General features: G+C 35.7%; 2 protein-coding genes across 2 annotated transcripts in view; both read right to left on the reverse strand.

Moving 5' to 3' along the window:
- LOC128093133 (uncharacterized) overlaps positions 1-24,506 on the reverse strand; it is a 356,259-nt gene that overhangs the window by 283,007 nt on the left and 48,746 nt on the right. The gene's annotated exons all lie outside the window — the stretch shown is intronic.
- On the reverse strand, positions 1,938-3,834 carry LOC120432282 (uncharacterized). The gene is made up of 3 exons (XM_039597470.2): positions 3,555-3,834; positions 2,913-3,483; positions 1,938-2,792 (listed from the first exon to the last, which is right to left on the reverse strand). Exons 1-3 carry the CDS (start codon positions 3,788-3,790, stop codon positions 2,067-2,069), a joined length of 1,533 nt encoding a protein of 510 aa, XP_039453404.1. The 5' UTR covers positions 3,791-3,834; the 3' UTR covers positions 1,938-2,066.

A 24,506-nucleotide genomic window follows, 5' to 3' on the forward strand; every position in this document is an offset into this window, starting at 1 on the left:
TCCGTTTTAATGATGTTGAGCCATCGGGGAACCGAACAGTAAGCCACACGTGAGCCACACTTAAGCCTTCCGGGAACTTTTCGACACTCGTTACGGGCTGCGTGATTTGTACCGAGAGATTATGGAGTGTTTTGTGGCTTCAAGGATATCCGAGAATGCTTGGAATGACATTGAGATTCAACACGCTTAAAATGTGATCACTTTTTGAGTTTAATCCACTTTTGCTGCATGGGCTCCCTCACTTTTGACAGGTGACGAGAAGCGTGTTCAAACCTTTGCGTGACTCTTCTTTGATAAACGAAAGGAGATAACCTCAAATTAAACCCCTCTACAAATCGATAACAAGCCGGATTCCCGGCCGGACAAACTTTCCCGGAAAAAAGGTAAAGGGCAAGGACTGAAAAGAAAAACAACAACAACTCTTTGGTAACGCGCCAGACTCTCAGGTTTTGCGTGACAGAAAAATAAATACCGAAAAAAGAACCCCAACCTCAAAGTTATGTGTGTGTGTGCGCGAGAGAAAATGTATTTATGTCCCCGTTGAAAGCACAATCTTTTTTGTCCCCGGACGTCGCCGTGTCTCGCACTGAAGTCCGACGGACGCTAGCTGTCACAAAAAGGAAAGGGCCACAAGAAAAGAGATGTCAAGTGATACCGGACAGCGACGACGCTGGTCAGTGTGACAAATTTGGGCCCCCAATCAGGACATTTTCCGGATGGGGGCGCCGGAAGCCAATCACAAATTGCATTTTTGAGGTTAGGATTAGGCGGGGAAAGGGTTACTTGGATGGTGATGTTATCCGGGGTATTTTTTTTAATTAATGACTGCTTGGATCGAAGGGGAAATGATTGCTTTTCCCTCTATTTACGGGAAGAAATCAATTAAAAGCAAAAATATCTGGAGTGTCGCACCCCTCGTTTAAAGCTGTCAAGTTGACGTTCACGAAACCATGCCAAAATCACACCGTGGTGCAAGGTCCAACCAGTTGATTAAATATTCAGTGGAGTTTCAATTACTCTTTCGTAGCCGTCGTCTTTTACGAGCAATTTCGACCCCCTCGCGCCATTATCAAAATACTTCAGTGATTTTTTATAGCAACCCCCGTCGCGGCGCGCCATTATGGTGATTTGACAGATCCCCCTTCGGCGCGTCGCGTTTAAAAATTTAGCACAGCCTGCTTCGCGATGATGCGAAACTTTATTATGATAATGGTGATGACAATGGCCGCTTGGGTTGAGAGTTGGGGAAAGAAAAACAAAGAAAAAAATCAAAACAAACGCAAAAGTGTGCGAACGCTCATCTTGGGGTCGTTTAATGTTGCGCTCGTGTGTGAGAGAGGGGGAAGGGCAAACAGCCGCAGGGATTTTCATCAAAGTGGAACCAGTGAGGTTATGTTAGGGCCCAAGAAAAACAACCTTCCGGCGAGGAAATTTACCGGATTTTCGGGGAAGGATGCTCTGCAACCGGTTCCTAGTAAAAGTAGATTAAATGTTTTTCTTCGATATCACTAATCAAGCGAAAACAACAAACAAAAACAATAACAATGTCCTTAGAAATGTCAACCAGTTTTTATAGCATGAAATCGCCATAATGGCCGCCAATTACACGCTCGACGTAAACAATACGAAATGGAACTGAAGTCGAAATCGATTTAATCCTCTTAACGAAAGTCTCCGCCGCCATATTGCGCGCGAGTCGGCACATTTTTGCCACCGGCCGGATTCCGGCCCAACGAGCCAAGGTAAATTGTATCAAAGCTATTAAAATTTCATCGTGTTTATCACATTTCGGTACGCTTCGAGTCGGCTCCCCTCCACGTTGGTTTTCCGGGAAATTTGGCCGAAATTATTGCTTTTCAATTTCGAGCTGGAGTGAATTTCGAGGGGAAGACTGGCTTAAATTTAGCAAATCAATTATGGCTCCGGTAATTATGGATTTAAATTAGAATTTAAACACAAATGCGTAGCAGGCGTTGACTGCTAGAGGTTTCGGATCAGTAACTCAACCGGCCTACTGCGTCAAACATTTATTTATAGCGAAACGTCACGCCGCCATTACGGCACAGCTACTTCAGCTTCAGGTGCACCCCTCCCAGTCCGACTCGCAGCCGCTGTTTCGACGCACTGTCCAACCGACAGTTCCACACCGTAAGCCGTTCCAGCTGGCAACGCTGTTCGACGAAACAGTCCACAAATTCGCACCCGAGACTCCGACAATCGTGCAGTGTGACAGATTTCAGCCGCGCTCCAAACTGTCGCCACATCGCCACGACAGTGTTGCCAGTCATGGCGCAGCGGTCGAAGGAAATGCCGGCCAGCTGGGGGCACTGCCGGATCAGCTGCGTCACGGCCTGCTCGGACACGGAGCAGCTGTACAGGGCTAGCTCGGTGACGGTCCAAGGGGCGGGACACTCCACGGGCAGGTATTCGCTCATGACAAGCAGCGTCAGTGTTGCCAGCGAGGGAAGTTGTGCGATGGCGGTTGTCATTTCGGTGGGGTCTTCAAACGTGCACTGACCCAGCGAGAGATTGTTGATGTTTGGGCAGTGCTGGCAGCACTGGAGGAATGATTCGCGTGGTAGATAGAAACGTGACAGTTTGAGTGTTTTGAGGTTAGGATTGTGGTAGCCGCTGAGGTCGAGAGGTAAATGACGTTCACGAACGTTGGCGAAGGTGATGGAGAGGTGAAGCAGTGTTGTTGGGAGGAGTTTCACGAATGAGTCATCCGGTAGGGTTGTGTCCAGAGTGACACATTGAAGGAATGGCAGAAAGGAACGAAATTTGCCAAGGGACTGAAAGAAAATTAGAAAAAATAATTATTATTTTTTTACTATAAAGAAAGTGACGAACCCCTCGTTACTGTCAAATGACAGTTTTTAAACCAAGGGGAAAGACACGACTTTTTAACTTACCTCATCATTCCAAATAGTGACTGGCGATAGTGTTGCATGCTCCAATCTATATTTGAGGTTATGTAGCTCGAATTTATAGCTAGGGTCCTTTTGCCATTTGAACACAACAGAAATTTTCTTTAAAGTTTTCCAATCAAGGTTCAAAATCCTTTGCAATAAACCATCGTCAGCGTAAACGTCCCAAAGTTGAAACTCTAGCAGTGTTGCCAGCATCGGCTGGATAAAGCGCATCAAATCTTCATCTGCTCGCCCAATAAACAAACTTATTTTCAGTGTCTTCAACGGTGAGCAAATCTGTCCCAGCACCCTCAACGCTTCGCTCAAATCTTCCACGCGCAAATCAAGATTACGCATCTTCTCCAACTTGAAATTTATAGCAGTTTGACACTTCTGCCGAAAGCAGAACCGATCGTTCATCCTCAAACTTTCAAGGTTCACCGCTCGTCGCAACATCTCAACCAGTGCGTCCGTCCCGATGCAGCACGCGTCCAGCGACAGAAACGTCAAATTTTCCCCCAAAGCAAGCCATGACGTGTCCAGCGGAATGTTAATCGCATTCACCAAGTGAACCCTGCAAATAAACAATCCGCCATAACGCCATAAAAAATTCTGACAGCTACCACACAGCCTACTGCGACCTACCTCACATACCGACGCATCGCCTCCAACGCGGCCGGTTTGTTTATGTTTTGCTCCGGCTCGTCATCGGCAAAGTCTTCAACGCGAGCGATCGTAAATTTGCCGATGAGGCTCGGTTCACCGCAGACAATGCCGTACCACTGGCGGCAAACGAGCCGCGTCCGCGTCAGCTGGAACGCGGACAGGTTGCCGAAAATCTTGACCCAAATTTTGGCCGGGAACGCGGGACTTGCGTCCATGTTGACACCGCACTGCACTGCGCACTGACTAAAAGCAAGTTCGAGTTTTGCGGTGGAAGATAAACAGTGGCACAGACAAGTGTGAGTGACAGCTGTCACTTTTTTGACAGATTGGTGTTTTAAATCTCGCGTTGGATGGCGTTGCTTGCTATTAAATAAAATTGTGACATTTTTAAGACCACAGTTTTGTCTGATTGTCTGTGCCATAATATGCCATAACTAACTTGTTTGTATTTGTGAGCGATGCGTCACCAAGTGGCGTTAATGCATTTAACTGATTGTTTACATTCCGCTTTTTTGCAGGTTTGGTCATGCAAATTGCACCGTTAATTAATTCCAACAATTTTTCTCCTCTCCCTTTCCAGGTAATTTAGCGTTATCAATTTGACAGCCGTCGGAACTCGCCCCCTCTCGCTCACTCATCACAAGGGTACTTATCACACCTAATAAACTTTCAATGACCTGCCGCGAGCGGGTATCATTTTCGCCGCCATTCTGTCATCCGTTCATTGATAAATCCCGCCGGGGAGTCCAAGTGTCATTAACTTTCATTGTCATCGGTTTTTTTTTTATGGCTGACTTGCCCATCACGATATCGATTATGGGAGGAGGAGCGTCCTTTTTGGAGGACGCAATCCGATACGGCCCGAGGTCATTCATTGATGGGATGTTTTACGACCATTTTGGGTTAAATTGGAAAGGGTATTTTTAACCCAACACGTTAAACTTGATTTTTGACAAATGTCAGTTTTACACGCTTGGTTGGGATTACTCAAATTTGACACTTCAACAAACTCATTCGATTTTTTTTTAAATTCGACATTTTAAGGGGAAGTTTTATTCAGTGCCGTCAAAATTTTCCGTGTAACTTCACAGCTGTCTTCAAAGGGCGCGCTCGCCCCTTTTTTCGCTGATTGATTGAATCGTGCGAATTTATTTCAATTCAATCCTGGGTCCGGAATCTACGCCGCCTCCTCCCCACTTTTTTCAGTCCGGAGGTGGACCAATCTCCGGTGGGTGTGGCCCTCCCCTTCTTTCAATTTTGACAGCTTGGTCGGAGCCTGACGAAGACGTATGTGTTTTAGATACGCGCGTTAGAACATGATTTTTTCGTTGGATTTTTCCATCTCTTTTGAACGAGTTGACGCTCCGCTCGGCTTATTTCCATTCGATGAGAAATTTTGCCAAGTTGGAGCCTAGAAGTTTCTTAGAAACGGGGCAAAAGCGTTGCGAAATTTTTATTTCATTTGAATATTTAAGTTTGGGAGGGCGCAAACAGTATCGATATCGTCGCGAGCAGATGTGCCGCTCTCACACGGGACTCTTAAGCGTCCGAAAGAACTGTCACTTGGAGTTTTCAAATGGGCATAACAAGCTCAAAATTGTGATTTCGATTCTGAAACTTTGACAGAATGCTTTTCAGAGGTGAGCAAAACGAAATCATTCAAAATTACCAACATAACTTTAAAAAAATAAGTTTCAACGCGCCGCCATCTTGGCTCATCTGTCAAACGCTCCAGTGTTGCCAACCCCATTCAAGTCACGCACGCTCATTTAAGGTAGGAAGTTCTGGGAAGTTTTGCGGAAAGAAAGCACAAACCTTCCGACTGGAGATCCATCCAGTGTGGGCGCCCAATAAAAAACACGAAACGCAAAAGTTCGAACCGAAAATGGAAATTTAATCTTGTTATTTGTTTCCATTCGAGCGGGTGGACTCACATACACATTTCGAATGTGAGTCGGTGCGAATCACTCCACGTGGGGGTGACGTTACATTTATGCTAATTTTTTTGGCTGTCGGAAAAAAAAAAACGTCGAAACGTGGGATACTTTCTTTGGTGGAATCGTTTGTTCGGGCAAGGATATGGCCGGAAAGAAGATGAAATGTCACTGCGTGACCGGATCTGGCTGGATGTCATAAAGTTTGTGGGGGAGTCGTGTTTGGAATGCTTAAAAAGGTGATTTGGAGGGGATTTTCTAGCATTCAAAGGCCATTTTGGCAACACTGTTGGGTGAGCTGTCACTTTACACGATTGTGTCAAATTAGTTATTTTTGATATTTTTTTTTGAAATCTGAAAAAGTCTCTTAAAAGAACAATCTACTCAAAATTGTGTAACTGGGTCAAATGCTTGATTTGAGAAAATGTCTCTTAGATCGGGGTAAATTTAACTCATAAATATAAAATAATTTGGTTTTACTCAATTTTGAGTAGGTTGAACCTACGAAATTTGAGTGATTTCGGATTGGCTGTGTTTATTAAATTTGACAGCATTCAATGGATGTGATTTTGTGGAACTTCAAGCATGCATGCCAAATTTTGGCATCACTGGGTAAGCTTGTCATTTTACACGATTCTGTCAAATTAATTAAAAGTTATGGATTATCTTTTTAACAATTTTTCGTGAGTTTTTTGAACGTGTATCAAACTTGACAGCTTGAAAAACAATCAGTGTTGCCAAAAATAAATATTTTCCGTCAAAAATCACTCATCAAACCACTTCAGCTGCCCAATTTCGCGCCGGAACAGGGCCAAAACTGCCACCAACACCACCGGAAGTAATGATTAATCGCGTCCGGAACTTACCTTCACCCTCACTGAAAGGGAAACCAACTCGACGAAACGAATAAAAGCGAAAATCAAGCGACAAATGTCACTTCGCAGAAAAAAAAGAAATAATGACAAAAACATTGGCCCAGGTTTTTTGAGCTACCTTCGCGTTCCGGGAAATTTTGGTTCAGATTTTTTGTTTCAGGTTGGCCAATGGAGGCATTCCGAGGGTCGGGGAAAAAGATGAAATGGGAGCTGTCAAGAATTTTACGAGTAATTATGGCTTTTTGCGTGACTTGCCCATTGCTTCAGCTTCGACTCAAATCAGACTTTTTTTTCGAACTCGTAATCAGAAACCATAAAATTATAGTGAAACTGTCTTTTTGACATTTAAAAAATCTGAAAAAAATACTGACAGACTAGTTTGACATTTGAAGGCTCAAACTTTGTTTAAACAAATTCAATAACAGTGTTGCCATCAATTTGAAAATTATGGCGGAAATAACTCTGTCTGGTGAAACATTTTAAGGAAAAAGGCCCCAACTCGTACATCACTGAAAGGTAAACAATGCTTTCACATTCGGGTGTGCGCAACGAAGCGGTATTACACGACCCTAATAAATCTGTAGAAAAAAAGGAAACTGGGTGCACTGATAAACTGAACAAAATGTCAAAATTGTAGTTTTTTCTCTAAAATATATTTATTCATTCAAACAGCTTTTCACCTTTCAATCTTCAGCCTTCTTTTGTTTTAACTGTGACACTTCCACAAGAAATTTTCCCCGAATGGAGTTCATCTTTACGCTTGAACTCCTCGGACTCGGGCTAATCCCGTCCGGGCTAGACGACCCTGCGGGACTGGACTCGGTCTCCGGTTTCGCTAGAATTTTTGCTGAAATTTCCACGATTTCCGGTTTTCATCGGTCCTGTTTGGGGCAGTGTTGCCAGTGTTGGATCAGCCAAGCGTGCAGTAGGCTTTGTTTACCTTTTTTTTGCTCGCGCACCACGTGGCAGTGACAGTTCTGCCGAAAGAAAAAACAAGATGGCGGATATTTTGTGCTGATTTCGCAACGCGCGCAATGCAAATCAATCAAATTTGGGGAAAAAGATGCCAGCCCGGGAAAGCGAGTCGAGTCTGGAATGGAAAAAAAGGGTTCCTTTTTTCGGTACAGTTTTAGGCGAACGATGCGAGCAATATTCAATTTGAATAAACAAATTGGATTCGGCATGTTTCTGAAGGGATGCTGGAAGTTGGAAGTTGGCAGATTGATGTTTGGAATAATGTTTTCTGGAGTTGGAGTTTAGATTGGGCTTTTGAAAACACATTTTTGATAAAAGCAAAATGATCTATTTGACAGCTTGCGAGTGACATTTGACGTTACCTCATTGTTTATATACGTTGAACTGCACTGATTCAAGAAGCATCCAAGGTTACTTTTTAAACAACCTCTATTTGTACCAATTAGCAAGTGAAACACGTGCCTTAAAGAAAATCTTCTTCCTAAAGTATTTTTCCCATCCAAAGAGCAAAGATAAATTTGTGGCATCTCAAACAACACGGATTTTCCGCGTTCGTACACAGATCATCACACACAAACCCACATTCCGGTTGCGGTTGCCCATGCTTTCCCAAGACAAATTTGTCTAAATGAAGACAAATAACAAACATCACAATCTTCTACCTTTTACACCCTCACTCTCCTTCCTGCCTCCCACACTTTTGGACCGCGTCATGATCTTTGAGATGAACCACTCTTTCAGTTTGGTGGGAAATTACACTGCACCACGAAAAAATAAAAATATAATTTAGTGTGTATTGTTTACCTCAACAATAGTTATTCAATACCGAATCAAGGTGATTCAACAATGAGGTATCGTAACGTCAGCTGTCAAAATTTTGACATAAGAAGTTTGTCCAGTGTTGCCAGCACCGACTCCATCGCTCAAGCGCCACCTTCGACGAGGGTGTGATCCTTGTGAAAGTAAGTGGCAACAAAACGCACTCGAAAAACAGAAGTACAAACACAATCGAAATAAACATCAACAATCGCTGCTGCTGACGTTTTCATACACTCTAACTCGAGACGAGCCAACCAAATTACGCTTACCCAAGACAAAAAGATGTCAAAATTTATCAAACGAAATTGTTACGTAAAAACACTTAACTCAAGCGCTATTTGTGTGTGTGCGAGTTGACACGCGCGGCCCCAAAAACGGAAGACAAAACAAAGCAAAACAAAACAAAAGTGACGCTCGCTTTGAAGCTATCGCAGAGGGCGTTGAGTCGCAGTTTTAAAAATAAAACAAAATGGACTCACCCGATTTCGAGCTAATTACTCACGTGCTTTTGACTTCGGTTTCGAACTGGGGATCGATTACCGGGTGCGACCCCATTAGCGAAGGCATTGATTGCGTTAAAAATAGATCATATCACGAGCGCAAGAGTAGTTTGTTTATTGTTTTTGTTCGAGACGACAACGACGCACATAAAACACGCATGCGACCTCTCCTCTCATATCGATTAGTTGCAGGTCGTTTGGATTTGCTACACCGTCGACCGTTATACGGAGATATAAATGTTCCGGGCGCTCGGAACGAGCTGGGGAAAGATGGCCCCGATGCTGAGAGGGATGCTTGCTGATGATGATAACAATAATAACGACCAGGACGACAAGGACGACTTGCAGGACAACGATGGAGATAATGCTTGGGTCAGGGTGGAGCCCGAGCAAAATTAAATCTGAAATATTAAACATTAGAACAGTAGAGATTGAGCCCATGCAGCAAAGAGCGCACTTGAACTCACTCTTTGGTTAAGTTTCAATCGACGTGTATCGTGACAGCTCGACGTCAAGGCAACCTAATATGAAACAATCTTGATCTTGCTCGGAACTGTCAAAATTCGATGCACTGAGAAAAATTTACACAATTAATTAAAAGTAATTTTCGAACCTGTTCTCCTCGGGATTTCCAGCACTGGACAGGATTCGCAGAAATGGCTGTGTACCCACAAAACTAATGGATGCAACCGATGCTCTACTGGGTGAATAGTGCGAGCTGCAGCTATTTTTAGTTCGGTAGGACCCGTCGGAGAAGCACCAAAGAGGTGGGGTCTGACCTGATTTTAAATCAAACCGGGTGGGTGAACTGCTTTGGTTGGAGATCTGGTTACCAGATTGATTACTGAATTTGAGCTTGGGTTGTTTTTGGATTGGATCGCTGGATTTGATTAGAGTTTTCCGGGAAAAGGTAATTATTTGCTGGGATGAGCGGTCAAGGTAAACAACCGTTGATGACATGTTAAGTGTGCAAAATTTACAAAATTTACAAAATTTACAAAATTTACAAAATTTACAAAATTTACAAAATTTACAAAATTTAAAAAAATTACAAAATTTAAAAAATTTACAAAATTTACAAAATTTACAAAATTTAAAAAAAATTACAAAATTTACAAAATTTACAAAATTTATAAAATTTACAAAATTTACAAAATTTACAAAATTTACAAAATTTACAAAATTTACAAAATTTACAAAATTTACAAAATTTACAAAATTTACAAAATTTACAAAATTTACAAAATTTACAAAATTTACAAAATTTACAAAATTTACAAAATTTACAAAATTTACAAAATTTACAAAATTTACAAAATTTACAAAATTTACAAAATTTACAAAATTTACAAAATTTACAAAATTTACAAAATTTACAAAATTTACAAAATTTACAAAATTTACAAAATTTACAAAATTTACAAAATTTACAAAATTTACAAAATTTACAAAATTTACAAAATTTACAAAATTTACAAAATTTACAAAATTTACAAAATTTACAAAATTTACAAAATTTACAAATTTAACAAAATTTACAAAATTTACAAAATTTACAAAATTTAAAAAATTTACAAAATTTAAAAAAAATATAATTGTTTTCAACTTTAAAATTTTGCTAAAATAGATAATTTTAGCAATTCGTGCCAACCATTGGATTGTTTTTGTCCAGATCAAGCTCCGTTCCATGAATTGAAAATCCGATTTCGAATTACACGCTAAAAGAGTGCTAAGCATTCCAGTCCTATCCAAGCAGTGCTTTTAAACAAAACAATCCCATCAACTTAAACATCTATTTGAAGGTCATCCGAGCGACTTCCTCGGCGGTTGCCAACTTCCTCCCCAACGAACTTCCCGGAAAAGCCCAAAATCCTCCAAACAATACGCGGGCAAAGCGCGCGTAAATACCTAATATCTCAAGGCTTTACCCGCCGCGGCAGTCGATTTGAATTTCTCGGAATGCGGAATAATAAAACTTGCTCTTCCCGGTCGCGTTTTTTTTGTGTGAAAAATTCGAAAAATTCAAATCCATTTCGCTGATGAAGCTGGGCGGCCGTCACGTCACACACCCCTCTGTGTTTGCGTTGCAATTCGCGGCACGTCACACTCACACAAACTCACGGCCTACTCTGTGCCTCCAACTGTCACAGTTCATTTTTCAACGAGCTCTTTTCTTTTTTTCTTCCATTTTATCCCGCTTCTGGGTTGTTTGCAAGTGGAAATTTGGTGTCAAAATTTGTCATTGTCAGTTGTGTTTTTGTTTCTTTCTTTAAAAATGTAAGCTTGTTGAACTTGACAAAGTTTAGTGGGTTTTGTTTCGCCTTCAATGAGCGTAGTAATTTGTTTGCAATTCACTTACCGCGTTTGACAGCTCTCGTTGGTGAGTTGTCAAGTAGGCGCCACTGTTGATTTTATTTGACAGTAACCACAGCTACACGCTGAAAGGAGTTTGTCTGTTTTTCAACCAAATCTCCTCGAATCTCTTTCAAACACGATAAATGATCAAATAATCTACCCAGCAACGAGCCAGAAAACGATGATTGATTTCGCGAGAAGAGTGAGTTCAACAGCAAATATCATTCCATCCGTCAAATCACCCGAAATCGGCTGGGAAAATCTCTCACGGGACAAACGAAATTTCCAGGCTGTGTGAAACAAAAGACGCCGATGGAAATCGATCCTGATGGGATTCGAAATTGAGAGGTTTGCGTCGTCGGGATTTTTTTTTTTCGTTGGTCCTTTGAAACCGTGGAAACTGTCGTCGAGTTTTTTTCCCCCCACTTAATCCTATCTGGGGACGCCGAATAAATGCTGATGCCGGGAAAAGCTTTTGGGAAAAAGATGAATCTACTGATTTGATGATAAAGCTGAAGGAAATTGAAAAGAAAGGTACTTGCCTCGAAATTGAAGCGAATAACCCGGTTTTGTTTGAAGCCGGAATAAAATGGAATAAAAATGTAGATTTTAATGAAAAAATCAGTTTTTTTCTTCAGCGTGTATGCTTTTCCCGATGAAAACAAAGAGCTGTCAAAAGCTGGTAAATATTACACCCTCATTTCAAATCACTCAGTTTTCGTCAAAAATTAACCTTAGCAGAAATTAAATTTTTGATATATTCTGAGTGAAATTCACCCAAATCTGACAGTTGAAATTGTTTGAAGTCTGGACCCTGGCAACACTTCTCCTTCTAAAAATAGACAAATAAAAAACCCTGTGGTAACTTTGTTTCCCTTCACTTTCAAGTGACTTGTGTTAATGACAGCCGCCTTCACACCCAGAAAAAAACTGTCTGTTTACACGCTCAAATGAGAGTACCCTTAGCTGTGCACACTCATAAGCTGACGGGGGTGGGGTGAGAAAAATAAATAAAATTTTCACCTGAAGTATGTGCCGAATCGTTTCACAGTCACACGGAGGTATACATTTTTGGGATTTATCTAAAAGGGTGGCGAAAAGTTCAACAAACCCCTCGCCGAGCGAGGGGTTTACTTATCCTCCCCAGTTGGATTTTTTCCCCCTCTTCCGGTTGAATACGCTTTTGCAAACGGTGGATTTTCATAACTTTTGGCGAATCTAGAAAAAGCTTTGCGTGGAACGTTTTTCTATGCAAAGATGGGGCTGGATCAATCTTTGTGTGAGTGCTGCGCGCAAATGTTACGCAAATTTGACGTTTCGTGACGCCTTTTCCGAGGGAAATTTTACGATGACGCAGTTTGTTGAAGAGCAAATATTGTCGAGGAATGTGATTACTTTGAAGAAATCGCTTTGCATTTGTGATTTGTGTATGATTCTACTTTTTTGTCAGCAATTCTAAAAAATATGTTTGGCAACACTTTACGCCAAATTAATAAAAATGGCAACACTGTTCAATATTTTTTTGTAAATATAACACGCTTAATCAAAAGCACTCATTTTCATCAAAAATATTGTTGGGAATGTGTACGTCAGATTCGAGCAAATATAACCCAACATTAACGAACCTAATTTTAATTTATCGAAATTTGAATTTCAATTTATGAATTAACAAATTTTATACAAATTACAATTTTTTTTGCAAATTTTAAATATTTTTACAAATTTAATTTTTTTTCATAAATTAAAAAAAAAAACAGTTTTAAAAAACAACATATTTAAAAAACAAACTTTAAAACAATTGTATTCATCAAATTTAAAAAATACAGCTTTACACATTTTTTTACAAATTAAAAAAAATTACAAATTAATAAAAAAAATATGCAAATTTTAATTTTTTTAAAAGTTTTTTTTTAAAATAATTCCAAGTTTACAAATTTGAAAGAAATTTATTTTGAGAAAATATTCAAATTGTATTTTTTCACAAATAAAAAAATAAGTAAAAAAAAATAACTAATTTTAAAAAAATACCAATTTTTAGAAATATACAGTTTTTAAAAACAAATTTTACAAATTTTACAAATTTTACAAATTTTACAAATTTTACAAATTTTACAAATTTTACAAATTTTACAAATTTTACAAATTTTACAAATTTTACAAATTTTACAAATTTTACAAATTTTACAAATTTTACAAATTTTACAAATTTTACAAATTTTACAAATTTTACAAATTTTACAAATTTTACAAATTTTACAAATTTTACAAATTTTACAAATTTTACAAATTTTACAAATTTTACAAATTTTACAAATTTTACAAATTTTACAAATTTTACAAATTTTACAAATTTTACAAATTTTACAAATTTTACAAATTTTACAAATTTTACAAATTTTACAAATTTTACAAATTTTACAAATTTTACAAATTTTACAAATTTTACAAATTTTACAAATTTTACAAATTTTACAAATTTTACAAATTTTACAAATTTTACAAATTTTACAAATTTTACAAATTTTACAAATTTTACAAATTTTACAAATTTTACAAATTTTACAAATTTTACAAATTTTACAAATTTTACAAATTTTACAAATTTTACAAATTTTACAAATTTTACAAATTTTACAAATTTTACAAATTTTACAAATTTTACAAATTTTACAAATTTTACAAATTTTACAAATTTTACAAATTTTACAAATTTTACAAATTTTACAAATTTTACAAATTTTACAAATTTTACAAATTTTACAAATTTTACAAATTTTACAAATTTTACAAATTTTACAAATTTTACAAATTTTACAAATTTTACAAATTTTACAAATTTTACAAATTTTACAAATTTTACAAATTTTACAAATTTTACAAATTTTACAAATTTTACAAATTTTACAAATTTTACAAATTTTACAAATTTTACAAATTTTACAAATTTTACAAATTTTACAAATTTTACAAATTTTACAAATTTTACAAATTTTACAAATTTTACAAATTTTACAAATTTTACAAATTTTACAAATTTTACAAATTTTACAAATTTTACAAATTTTACAAATTTTACAAATTTTACAAATTTTACAAATTTTACAAATTTTACAAATTTTACAAATTTTACAAATTTTACAAATTTTACAAATTTTACAAATTTTAGTAAATTTTATAAATTTTAGTTAATTTTATAAATTTTAATTAATTTTACAAACTTTAGTTAATTTTACAAATTTTAGTAAATTTTACAAATATTAGTAAATTTTACAAATATTAGTAAATTTTACAAATTTTAGTAAATTTTACAAATTTTAGTAAATTTTACAAATTTTAGTAAATTTTACAAATTTTAGTAAATTTTACAAATTTTAGTAAATTTTACAAATTTTAGTAAATTTTACATATTTTAGTAAATTTTACAAATTATACAAATTTTACAAATTATACAAATTTTACAAATTATACAAATTTTACAAATTATACAAATTTTACAAATTTTACAAATTTTACAAATTTTACAAATTTTACAAATTTTAGCAAATTTTAGCATAAATTAGCAAATTTTAGCAAATTTTAGCAAATTTTAGCAAATTTCATCAAATTTCATCAAATTTTTGCAAAGTCAATCAAATTTTAGAAATTTCAATTAAATTTCAGCAAATTTTAGCAAATTTTAGCAAATTTTAGCAAATTTTAGCAAATTTTAGCAAATTTTAGCAAATTTTAGCAAATTTTACAAATTTTAGCAAATTTTACAAATTTTATAAATTTAAGCAAATTTTACAAATTTTAGCAAATTTAAAATTTTTACAAGTTGTAGCAAATTTTACAGAGTTCAGCAAATATTACAGAATTAAAGCAAATTTTAAAAATTGAAAAAAAATGAGATTTTTCATATTTTCGACGTCAGATTTGTTTTATATTTTACTCAACATTTGAGTGAACTGGCTTTTCGTCAGGGTTATTAGTCTTTTTTCCTAATTTAAATAATTTAGTTTCAATTATTATCAGTTCTTTTTCATCCCATTTCTGTCACCCGGTAATGAGGGAAAATTGCACCAATGTTCTCACCCTACCTTATCCTGATAAAGGTAGTTGTCCTAAATTTTACCAGTTTAAATTTGTTCCCAGCGTATAAATAAAATTCCAAACCAGAAACTTCCCACCTTCCAAAAAGCGTGGTGAAAATAACTTTGTATAAATAAGTAAAAGCTCCTTCTCCCTTATTAGAACCGCACATCGCGGTAGCATTATGCCAAGCCAGGACAGAAAAGGTCACCCTCGAGTGGGTGCCCAATTTTCGCTTATCGGTGGTAATTTTCCGCCATGTTTAGCCACGTGGATACACGAGGGCGCCCGAAGGCGTTGGCAGATGGCACGCTAAATGAAAAAAAAAGAAAAAGAAATCCTTATCAAAACAAAAGAAACAAAAAAATTGCGGGACTTATTAGATCTGACAGTTGTGACCTTTTGAATGTGAAGGAAGTGCGGTGACTTTCACCTTAACGCTTTTTCGACTTTTGACAGCTGTCGGGGCGATTTCATCGCGCGCGATGACGTTTGCACGCTTAAAATAATTGCTTCGAATGTGAGTTTAGTGCGGATTTGCTGCATGGGCTTGAATTGTACTTTTTTCACTAAAAAGACTCGTTTTCCAGCCAATTCATTCACCAAGACATTCCAGCTGTCATTTGGGAGGGGGGAGACAAATTTTTCCCTCATGTCATCGCAGCAAAAAATCAGCATTCTAAACGATTTTCATTCCTTCTTTCTGTTTTCCGCCCCCCTCCTCCAAGGAAAAGAATTCTTCCGGCGCGGCGCTCGGTGTCACATTTCTCGCACGATCCAAGCAATCCGGAAAGCATTCCGCAAGGAATTTACCGACAGAATCACAAGTGAAACATTCCCTGTTTTCCTCCGAGCCCCGGAAGGCGTGAGAAAATCTGTTTCTCGGGTGAAGAAAAAACGGCCGGAAGTGGCACCGCTTCAACGCAAAACTTTGCCGTGATGACGGCGCGGGTTGCCTACCTTGCAGGCGCAGCACCGAGGCACGTGTGAACGACGCGCAGTAGGCGTTGGGAGTGTTCATAGTTGCAAGAGGTGCCATAACTCACATTTCCGGCGCGCTCGTCGTTGTTGCTGTTGTTTGGCCCGCAAGGCCTACTGAGAGTCTCGTGTGAACGTGACGTGACGTGTGTCGGGAACAAGGAACGAACGAGCGGTGTAAAATGAGGCCCTGCGGATCAGAGCTGGGCGGTGTAATTCAAATGTACGGCGCGTTTACTAGCGGGTGTACACAACTAATTGGAATCCTGACAGGACTGGGTATTTTGAGAACGAGGGGAAAATGAGGCTAGGAGAAACGTCACACGGATCTTTGAACTCCGCGCAGTAGGCCGTGGGCTCTTTTATGGCGCCAACTGCGTGTTTGTTGTGAGGTGTTAAAATGGAATTCTTTTTACTATTGTTACTTTAGCGTGCAATGCAGGTTGACAGATGGGGAAGGCGCTGACGGGGTTTTTGATTGGATTTCAAGCATTGTTTTATTTATTCAGAGAAAAATAGGTGTTTATAACCTAATCAACATCTTTGTTTTCACTTATCTAGTGATTTGACAGCTTGTGAACTGAACGTTACGTTACCTCATTGTTGAATAACCTTGAACTGCACCGATTCAAAGCACAAGGTCAATCAACATTGAGGTAAGGTAGGTCTCGAACTGTCAAAATAAAGCAGGTGGTCAACCCCTAGTAATAATTCTATCTTTTGATTGATTTCAGATCCTGTGACGACTAAAGTGAGCGCGCATTCAAGTGTCAAGTGTGGCAAGCCAACCCGGAAATCGACAATTTTCCCAGCTCCGGTATTGCCGTTTCCGGATGGCAACCATTAGTGCGGGGTCGGAAATCGAGCAGTGCTGCCAGCTGCAATGAAAGAGCATCGTCTCGAAGATAGAAAATCAAGTGCAATCTAGTGTGACAGTGACGGGAAGAAACGTCAGTGTTAAAAAAAAAGTGTAAAAATCGTACTTCCATCTCTTTCCCTCCCGGCACTTTTTCCACTGCGCTTTTCGCCTGAATGGCTGCAACCACGGAACCGGGACGCCATCGGCAGTGGTCCTCAACCTCGAATCGTCGCAGCAGCAATCGTTCGCCGTCTTCGCCGGCAACTGTCAGTCGGGAGCAGGTCGCAGCAGTGTTGCCATCCGATGGTCCCACACCGAACCAAGATGGCCGCTGCTAGATTCGGCCAGCGACTGCTACGACGAACGACGGTGCGACCACAACAACAGCAACAAACTGCGAAAGACGACGAAGACGACGACGAGACTAGCGGCAACAAAGAAGAAAACAACAACAACAATAGAAACGTCACAACAAAAAGGTTGTTGGGGGTGAAGGAAGAAAAAGTGTGGCAGCAGGCCAGAAGAGCAGTTGTTGAGGAAAAACAGGAAGCAAGGTCAGCGCCGCCAACAGGGGCGACGACAGCAGCGGGCGGGGGAGAAACGGTCAGGAAGCTGTCGTTTTGCTGCCAAACGGTTGAAGGTAAGAAGTGGGACGCCATGGGCGTCCAAGAAAGATCAAAAAACTATAGTCTTGTGAAAATTCACAAATTAAAAAAAAAGAAGAAAACAATGCATACAAATAGCATTTAAGTGCAAGAAAAAAGTCATGATTGAACAGCATCCTGCCTTTTTTGTTTACTTTGAGCATTCGAAAATTACGTAATCTTTTAATTATCCAACTATTTTCAGCTCAATATGAATATTCTTTGGTTGTTGTATTTGAATCGTTAAAAAACAAGATAATACAAAAAACCTTAATAATCTTTTCTTTGTTGTTTTTTGTGAAACTTCGAAGCACATTTGTGAAAAAAGTTTGTTTTGTCTACTTTAAACAATACTTAGGCCGTTGCAAATATTTTTCAAAGTACTAAAAATTCTATGAAAACTGAAGATTCTTAACAGTCTTAAGTTACTAAAGTCCAAAAATTGTTTAAAATTGAAGAGATGCGAAATTGCATAAAATGCTTGAAATACTCAGCAATACAAGACATACTAAAGACACTGTCATCAGGGGTGACATTGGGTCTGGGGGTTGAGATTGGGTCTCTCAATCTCAAAAAAAATCTAAATTAATACTAAAAATAAGCCAATATTATACAGTCGACTCTCTGGTTGTCAATATCCAAGGGACCGTCGAGGAAGGGAATCATCAGTTTACAGAACGATGCAAAATGAAGACTCGATTGCAAATTATTTTTTTCTTGATACCCAGCTATGGGAGAGAATCATGGCAACGTCTATCAAACAAAAACAAACTAATGTCAAACACTCTTCAAAGCATCGTTTCGTAAAAAAATGTCTATGCAAGCCATGAGAAAGTGAAATTATTGACAACCGGAAGAGATTTTTAAAGCAAACAGGATCCAAGGGACCGTCGAGGAAGAGATCCTTCAAGCAAGGGAAAATATCGAGGAATGAAGATAATTGAAGTATGCAGATTGAAGGGACTGAAGAATTCATCGATAGATGGAGAATTATTGATATCGAGAAGATCGACAACCAGAGAGTCGACTGTAATACAAACTTCAAACACAATAAAATACTGAAAATACTTTAAAAAACAACAAAACAGGAAAAAATACTATACAATATTAAACATAATTGAAAAATACCAAAAAATTAAAATACTTAAACAACAATGAATACCTTGATGAAAACTACGAAACTAAACAGTAATTATTTTAAATATTAAAATTTATTCAAATTCTAAAACTACTTAAAAAAAATAAAAATACTTAAAAATATTAAAAATACTAAAAATACTAAAAATACCAAAAATACTAAAAATACCAAAAGTACTAAATATACTAAAAATAACAAATATACTAAAAATACTAAAAATACTAAAAAAACCAAAAATACTAAAAATACTTAAAATAATAAAAATACTAAAAATACTAAAAATAATAAAAATATCAAAAATACTAAAAATAATAAAAATACTAAAAATACTAAAAAAATAAAAATACTAAAAATACCAAAAATACTAAAAATACCAAAAGTACTAAAAATACTAAAAATAACAAATATACTAAAAATACTAAAAATACTAAAAATACCAAAAATACTAAAAATACTAAAAATACTAAAAATACTAAAAATAATAAAAATACTAAAAATACTAAAAATACTTAAAATACTAAAAATAACAAAAATACTAAAAATACTAAAAATACTAAAAATAATAAAAATACTAAAAATACTAAAAATACTAAAAATACTAAAAATACTAAAAATACTAAAAATACTAAAAATACTAAAAATACTAAAAATACTAAAAATACTAAAAATACTGAAAATACTAAAAAAAAACTCAAAATACTAAAAATACTAAAAATACTTAAAATTCTAAAAAAACTAATAAAACCAAAAATACTAAACATACTAAAAATACTAAAAATACTAAAAATACTAAAAATACTAAAAATACTAAAAATACCAAAAATACTAAAAATACTAAAAATACTAAAAATACTAAAAATACTAAAAATACTAAAAATAATAAAAATACTAAAAATACTAAAAATACTTAAAATACTAAAAATAACAAAAATACTAAAAATACTAAAAATACTAAAAATAATAAAAATACTAAAAATACTAAAAATACTAAAAATACTAAAAATACTAAAAATACTAAAAATACTAAAAATACTAAAAATACTAAAAATACTAAAAATACTAAAAATACTGAAAATACTAAAAAAAACTCAAAATACTAAAAATACTAAAAATACTTAAAATTCTAAAAAAACTAATAAAACCAAAAATACTAAACATACTAAAAATACTAAAAATACTAAAAATACTAAAAATACTAAAAATACTAAAAATACTAAAATACTAAAAATACTAAAAATACTAAAAATACTAAAATACTAAAAATACTAAAAATACTGAAAATACTGAAAATACTAAAAATACTAAAAATACTAAAAATACTAAAAATACTAAAAATACTAAAAATACTAAAAATACTAAAAATACTAAAAATACTATAAATACTATAAATACTATAAATACTTAAAATACTAAAATAACTAAAAATACTTAAAATACTAAAAATACTAAAAAAACTCAAAATACTTAAAATACAAAAAAAAACTTAAAATTCTAAAAATACTAATAATACTAAAAATACTAAAAATACTCAAAATACTAAAAATACTAAAATACTAAAAATACTAAAAATACTAAAAATACTGATAATACTAAAAATACTAAAAATATTTAAAATACTCAAAACCTCCAAAATACTTAAAATATTCAAAATACTAAAAATACTCAAAATACTCAAAAAACTCAAAATACTAAAAATACTGCAAATACTAAAAATAATGAAAATACTAAAAATACTAAAAACATTTAATATACTAAACATACTAAAAATACTGAAAAATACTTAAATACTTAAAATACTAAAAAATACTAAATATACAAAAAAAAACTAAAAATACTATCAAAACTATTAATCATAAAAAATTTCAAAAAGGATACACATACTTAAAATTAAAAAAAGCTTAATAATACTAAAAATACTGCAAGTAAAACAAATTAAATATTCAAAATATTCGTGATTTTAAAAACAATGTAAAAACAAAAAAAAACTTTGATTTTTAAATACAAATCTAAAATACTTTTTTTAAACACAGAAGCACCACATTGTTTATTTATTCAGATGTTTAAAATGGTGTAAATTTTGAAAAAGAATGGGATTTTTGAAAAAAAAATCTAATATATTGTCATACAAAATCCAAAAAAAAACGAGTTTTTTAAGAAACTTGATTTTGAACAAGTCATTTTGCAATCAAACTCCAAATTACCAGTGCGCCCATGCGATCCAAAGTCGAATGCGTTTTAAGTGTAGCTATACCGAATCCAAGATGGCGGTTGCATACACACACACGGTCGTTTACACCGAACCGAACGGCGATAACGAGAATAAAAACCTGGCCAAGCGGGGGAAGAAAGCAATATAAAATGGCAAGAATCAGCAGTGCGTTATCGCCCATGAATCAATTCCCTGTCATTGGGCAGCAGCAAGAAAGTTCCATTTCCACCTCCATCAGTGTGAGTTGGCTAGAAACGAGGTTCCGGGGGGTAGGACACTGCGGGAAAATTTGAAACAATTGTTATTTTATTTTGTCTGAGGATTTACCCAATTTTGAGTAGCTTAAACTGTCAAAGTTTAGCTTAAAATTGTTTCCTTCAAATTTCTCTAAGAATTCAAAAACTTTTATGACCAAATTTTATTCTGAAAGTGTCCCACCCCTCAAAAAAACGACTCAATGACATTCGGAGGGATTGGACAGTGCGAGAGATCTGTCCAGCAAAGAAGGCGATGACGCCAGCTAATGACTTTGCCTCCGAACGGTCATGGCTATCTTTGGTTTTCCAGCTCACCGATTTCGGTGAATTGTTTTCCAATCCAATGTTTGCTCTCTCGATCGATGCTGATTTTAATGTAACTTTCGATTTGTTTTGTTTGATTTTATTTTTCTGCGGGCCAGGAAGTGCGGCACAAATCATTAAACTTTTCCCATATTTACTCTTCTGGGAAGTAGGGAAAAGTTCTACCAAACATTGAACACAGGTCGCGCTTCCAATTTCCGGTCAAGTGAGGTTTTCTCGGTGAACTTGGATCGACCTTTTTTTATTTTTCCCTCAAAAATTTTTTCTTTTTTATTTTCAACACGCGATCCCGGAAGGACAATTTCGCCCCACACATTTCCTTCAAGTAAATTTTTTGAAGAAAAGTTTTCTTTTTGAGTGGCAGCACGCCAACTGGCCACACACTTTGGGCCTGGGGGGCTCTTGTGGGAATTGAACCTTTGCACGAAATTCCATCGATTGGAACTATTTATATTTACCCACGCTGAAGAGCAAAGCAATAAAAAAAGGTAACAAGTCGAAGGAGCAAGGGCACAAGCAAGGCCGAATTTAGGGATTTGCAGTTTTCAGAATTATCAATTTTGACAATTTTGATAATTTCAAAAATTCTAAAAATTTTGAAAATTTTAAAAAATTTGAAAATTTTAAAAATTTTGAAAGTTTTGAAAATTTTGAAAATTTGAAAATTTTGAAAATTTTGAAATTTTGACAATTTTGACAATTTTGAAAATTTTGACAATTTTGACAATTTTGACAATTTTGACAATTTTGACAATTTTGACAATTTTGGCAATTTTGACAATTTTGACAATTTTGACAATTTTGATAATTTTGACAATTTTGACAATTTTGAAAATTTCTCAATTTTGGCTATTTGTCAATTTTGTCAATTTTGTCAATTTTTGTCAATTTTTGTCAATTTTGTCAATTTTGTCAATTTTTTCAATTTTGTTAATTTTGTCAATTTTGTCAATTTTGACAATTTTGACAATTTTGACAATTTTGGCAATTTTGACAATTTTGACAATTTTGACAATTTTGATAATTTTGACAATTTTGACAATTTTGAAAATTTCTCAATTTTGGCTATTTGTCAATTTTGTCAATTTTTTCAATTTTGTCAATTTTGTCAATTTTGTCAATTTTGTCAATTTTGTCAATTTTGTCAATTTTGTCAATTTTGTCAATTTTGTAAATTTTGTAAATTTTGTCAATTTTGTCAATTTTGTGAATTTTGTGAATTTTGACAATTTTGACAATTTTGACAATTTTGACAATTTTAACAATTTTGACAATTTTGACAATTTTGACAATTTTGACAATTTTGATAATTTTGACAATTTTGACAATTTTGACAATTTTGACAATTTTGACAATTATTACAATTTTGACAATTTTGACATTTTGTATTTTTGGTATTTTGAAAAAAAAAAATTGGTTTTCTGGATTGTGCGAAATTGAGAAGAGACAATTAAAGTGTAGTTTTGACAGCTGTTCAATCAAACACTGAGTTAAATCAACGGCTTGAATTCTTTGTACAAGTTTAATGAATCATTGTATCAAACAAAGCAGAAATTTTGAACACCGCAACTCCTCATAAATCAATCAACCCCTAAACAATTCATGTCCCTAACCGCAATATTGATTTCAAACAGTTCCCGTACCAGACACGTCAACTCTGGGTTCGGAAGGTGTGAAATTGTTTGCTTTACCAACCGAACTGACCGACCATTGGCCGACCCGGCCCGATTGGGTCCAAGTAGACCGGGTTTTGCCCCATTAGGTAACGCCAACGCACACTCCGGCTCCAACTTGAGAGTATTAATAATTCTCACGCTGCCTACTACGACTACGCCGACTGCTGTCAGAATTGTTGCCACAGACAAAGTGTGATTGAATTTTTATTAGACCGAAATCGAACCGGGAACCGACGGCGTCCGTCGGTCCGTCGGTGAAGGTGTTTCATTTTTTATCTCTTTTTCACAATAAATATTAGATTAGACACCGCGACGATTCCCACGCCAGTTCGGGAACGTGTGCCGTTTGGGGTAATTAATAATAAATCTCCGACTTCCGACCTCGCCCGTTCTCGAAGCGCTGTCAAAAACTGACGGAAACACGACACCGAACAGTGTTCCGGTCCAGCATCAATCACTGGACGAAGTCGAGAAGTCATGATTGGGGCGGGCATTGTTAGTGAATTCGGCTTCCGCGGCGTGCCTTGTTTGGTTCGGAATCGGCGTCAGGGCAATCCAAGTAAGCCGTGAACAGATTGGCAGACAGATGATTTCGAGCGACTTTGATGGCTTTGTTTGGAAGTTTAACGATGGGTTAAATATGGCGCGAAATTTGGGTAGAGACAATCAGAGTGTAGTTTTGACAGCTTTGTCAATGAAACACTGAGTCAAAGTGTTCTGCGTGGTAACAACACGGTGTTGCCGGATTGCAGCTGGAATTTCTGGACCGGCGCACCGGCGATTATCGCGCGAAGCGTGAGGGAGTTGTTTTCGGGAAGTCAAATAAAAACAAAACACTGCAAAAGTATTTTTTTTTTGAATTTTGAATTAAATATACTTTATTGAATCTTTCTTATAATAATTACATTTGGTTTACATAATAAGTGGTCAGCTATGGCTCTTCAGCTTTAATTTGCTTTTCGTGATTTAAACACTGTTCATTTTTATAACTTTAAAAGTATATGATTTATCATTTTTGTAACACCAAGTACATTGAGGAAAAAAAAAATGTTAAGAAAACATAACCTAACCTAAAACTAACTTAAACATACCATAAACTAAACCAATCCTTGAATCAAGGGGTATTCAGAAATTGCACACTTTTCCCTGAATTTCAAACATTTTTCTTGAATCTTCTGATCCAACATTTTTACTTCTGCTAATCCATGAACCTCACTTGATCTTGTCCAGCCAGGAACATTCAAAACCATTTTGAGTACCTTGTTTTGGACACGCTGGAGCTTCAATTTATGAGTTCTAGCGCAACACTCCCAAACA

The sequence above is a fragment of the Culex pipiens genome, chromosome 1 (genome assembly GCF_016801865.2).
Source record: "Culex pipiens pallens isolate TS chromosome 1, TS_CPP_V2, whole genome shotgun sequence".
Classification (NCBI taxonomy): domain Eukaryota; kingdom Metazoa; phylum Arthropoda; class Insecta; order Diptera; family Culicidae; genus Culex; species Culex pipiens.

Bases quoted from the DNA above. Each gene is read 5' to 3' on its own strand.
- LOC120432282 (XM_039597470.2), bottom strand. From the start codon at position 3,790: ATGGACGCAAGTCCCGCGTTCCCGGCCAAAATTTGGGTCAAGATTTTC. The intron at 3,484-3,554 runs GTAGGTCGCAGT...GTTTATTTGCAG, and splicing joins GCGATGCGTCGGTATGTGAG to GGTTCACTTGGTGAATGCGA. The intron at 2,793-2,912 runs GTAAGTTAAAAA...ATTTTCTTTCAG, and splicing joins TCACTATTTGGAATGATGAG to TCCCTTGGCAAATTTCGTTC.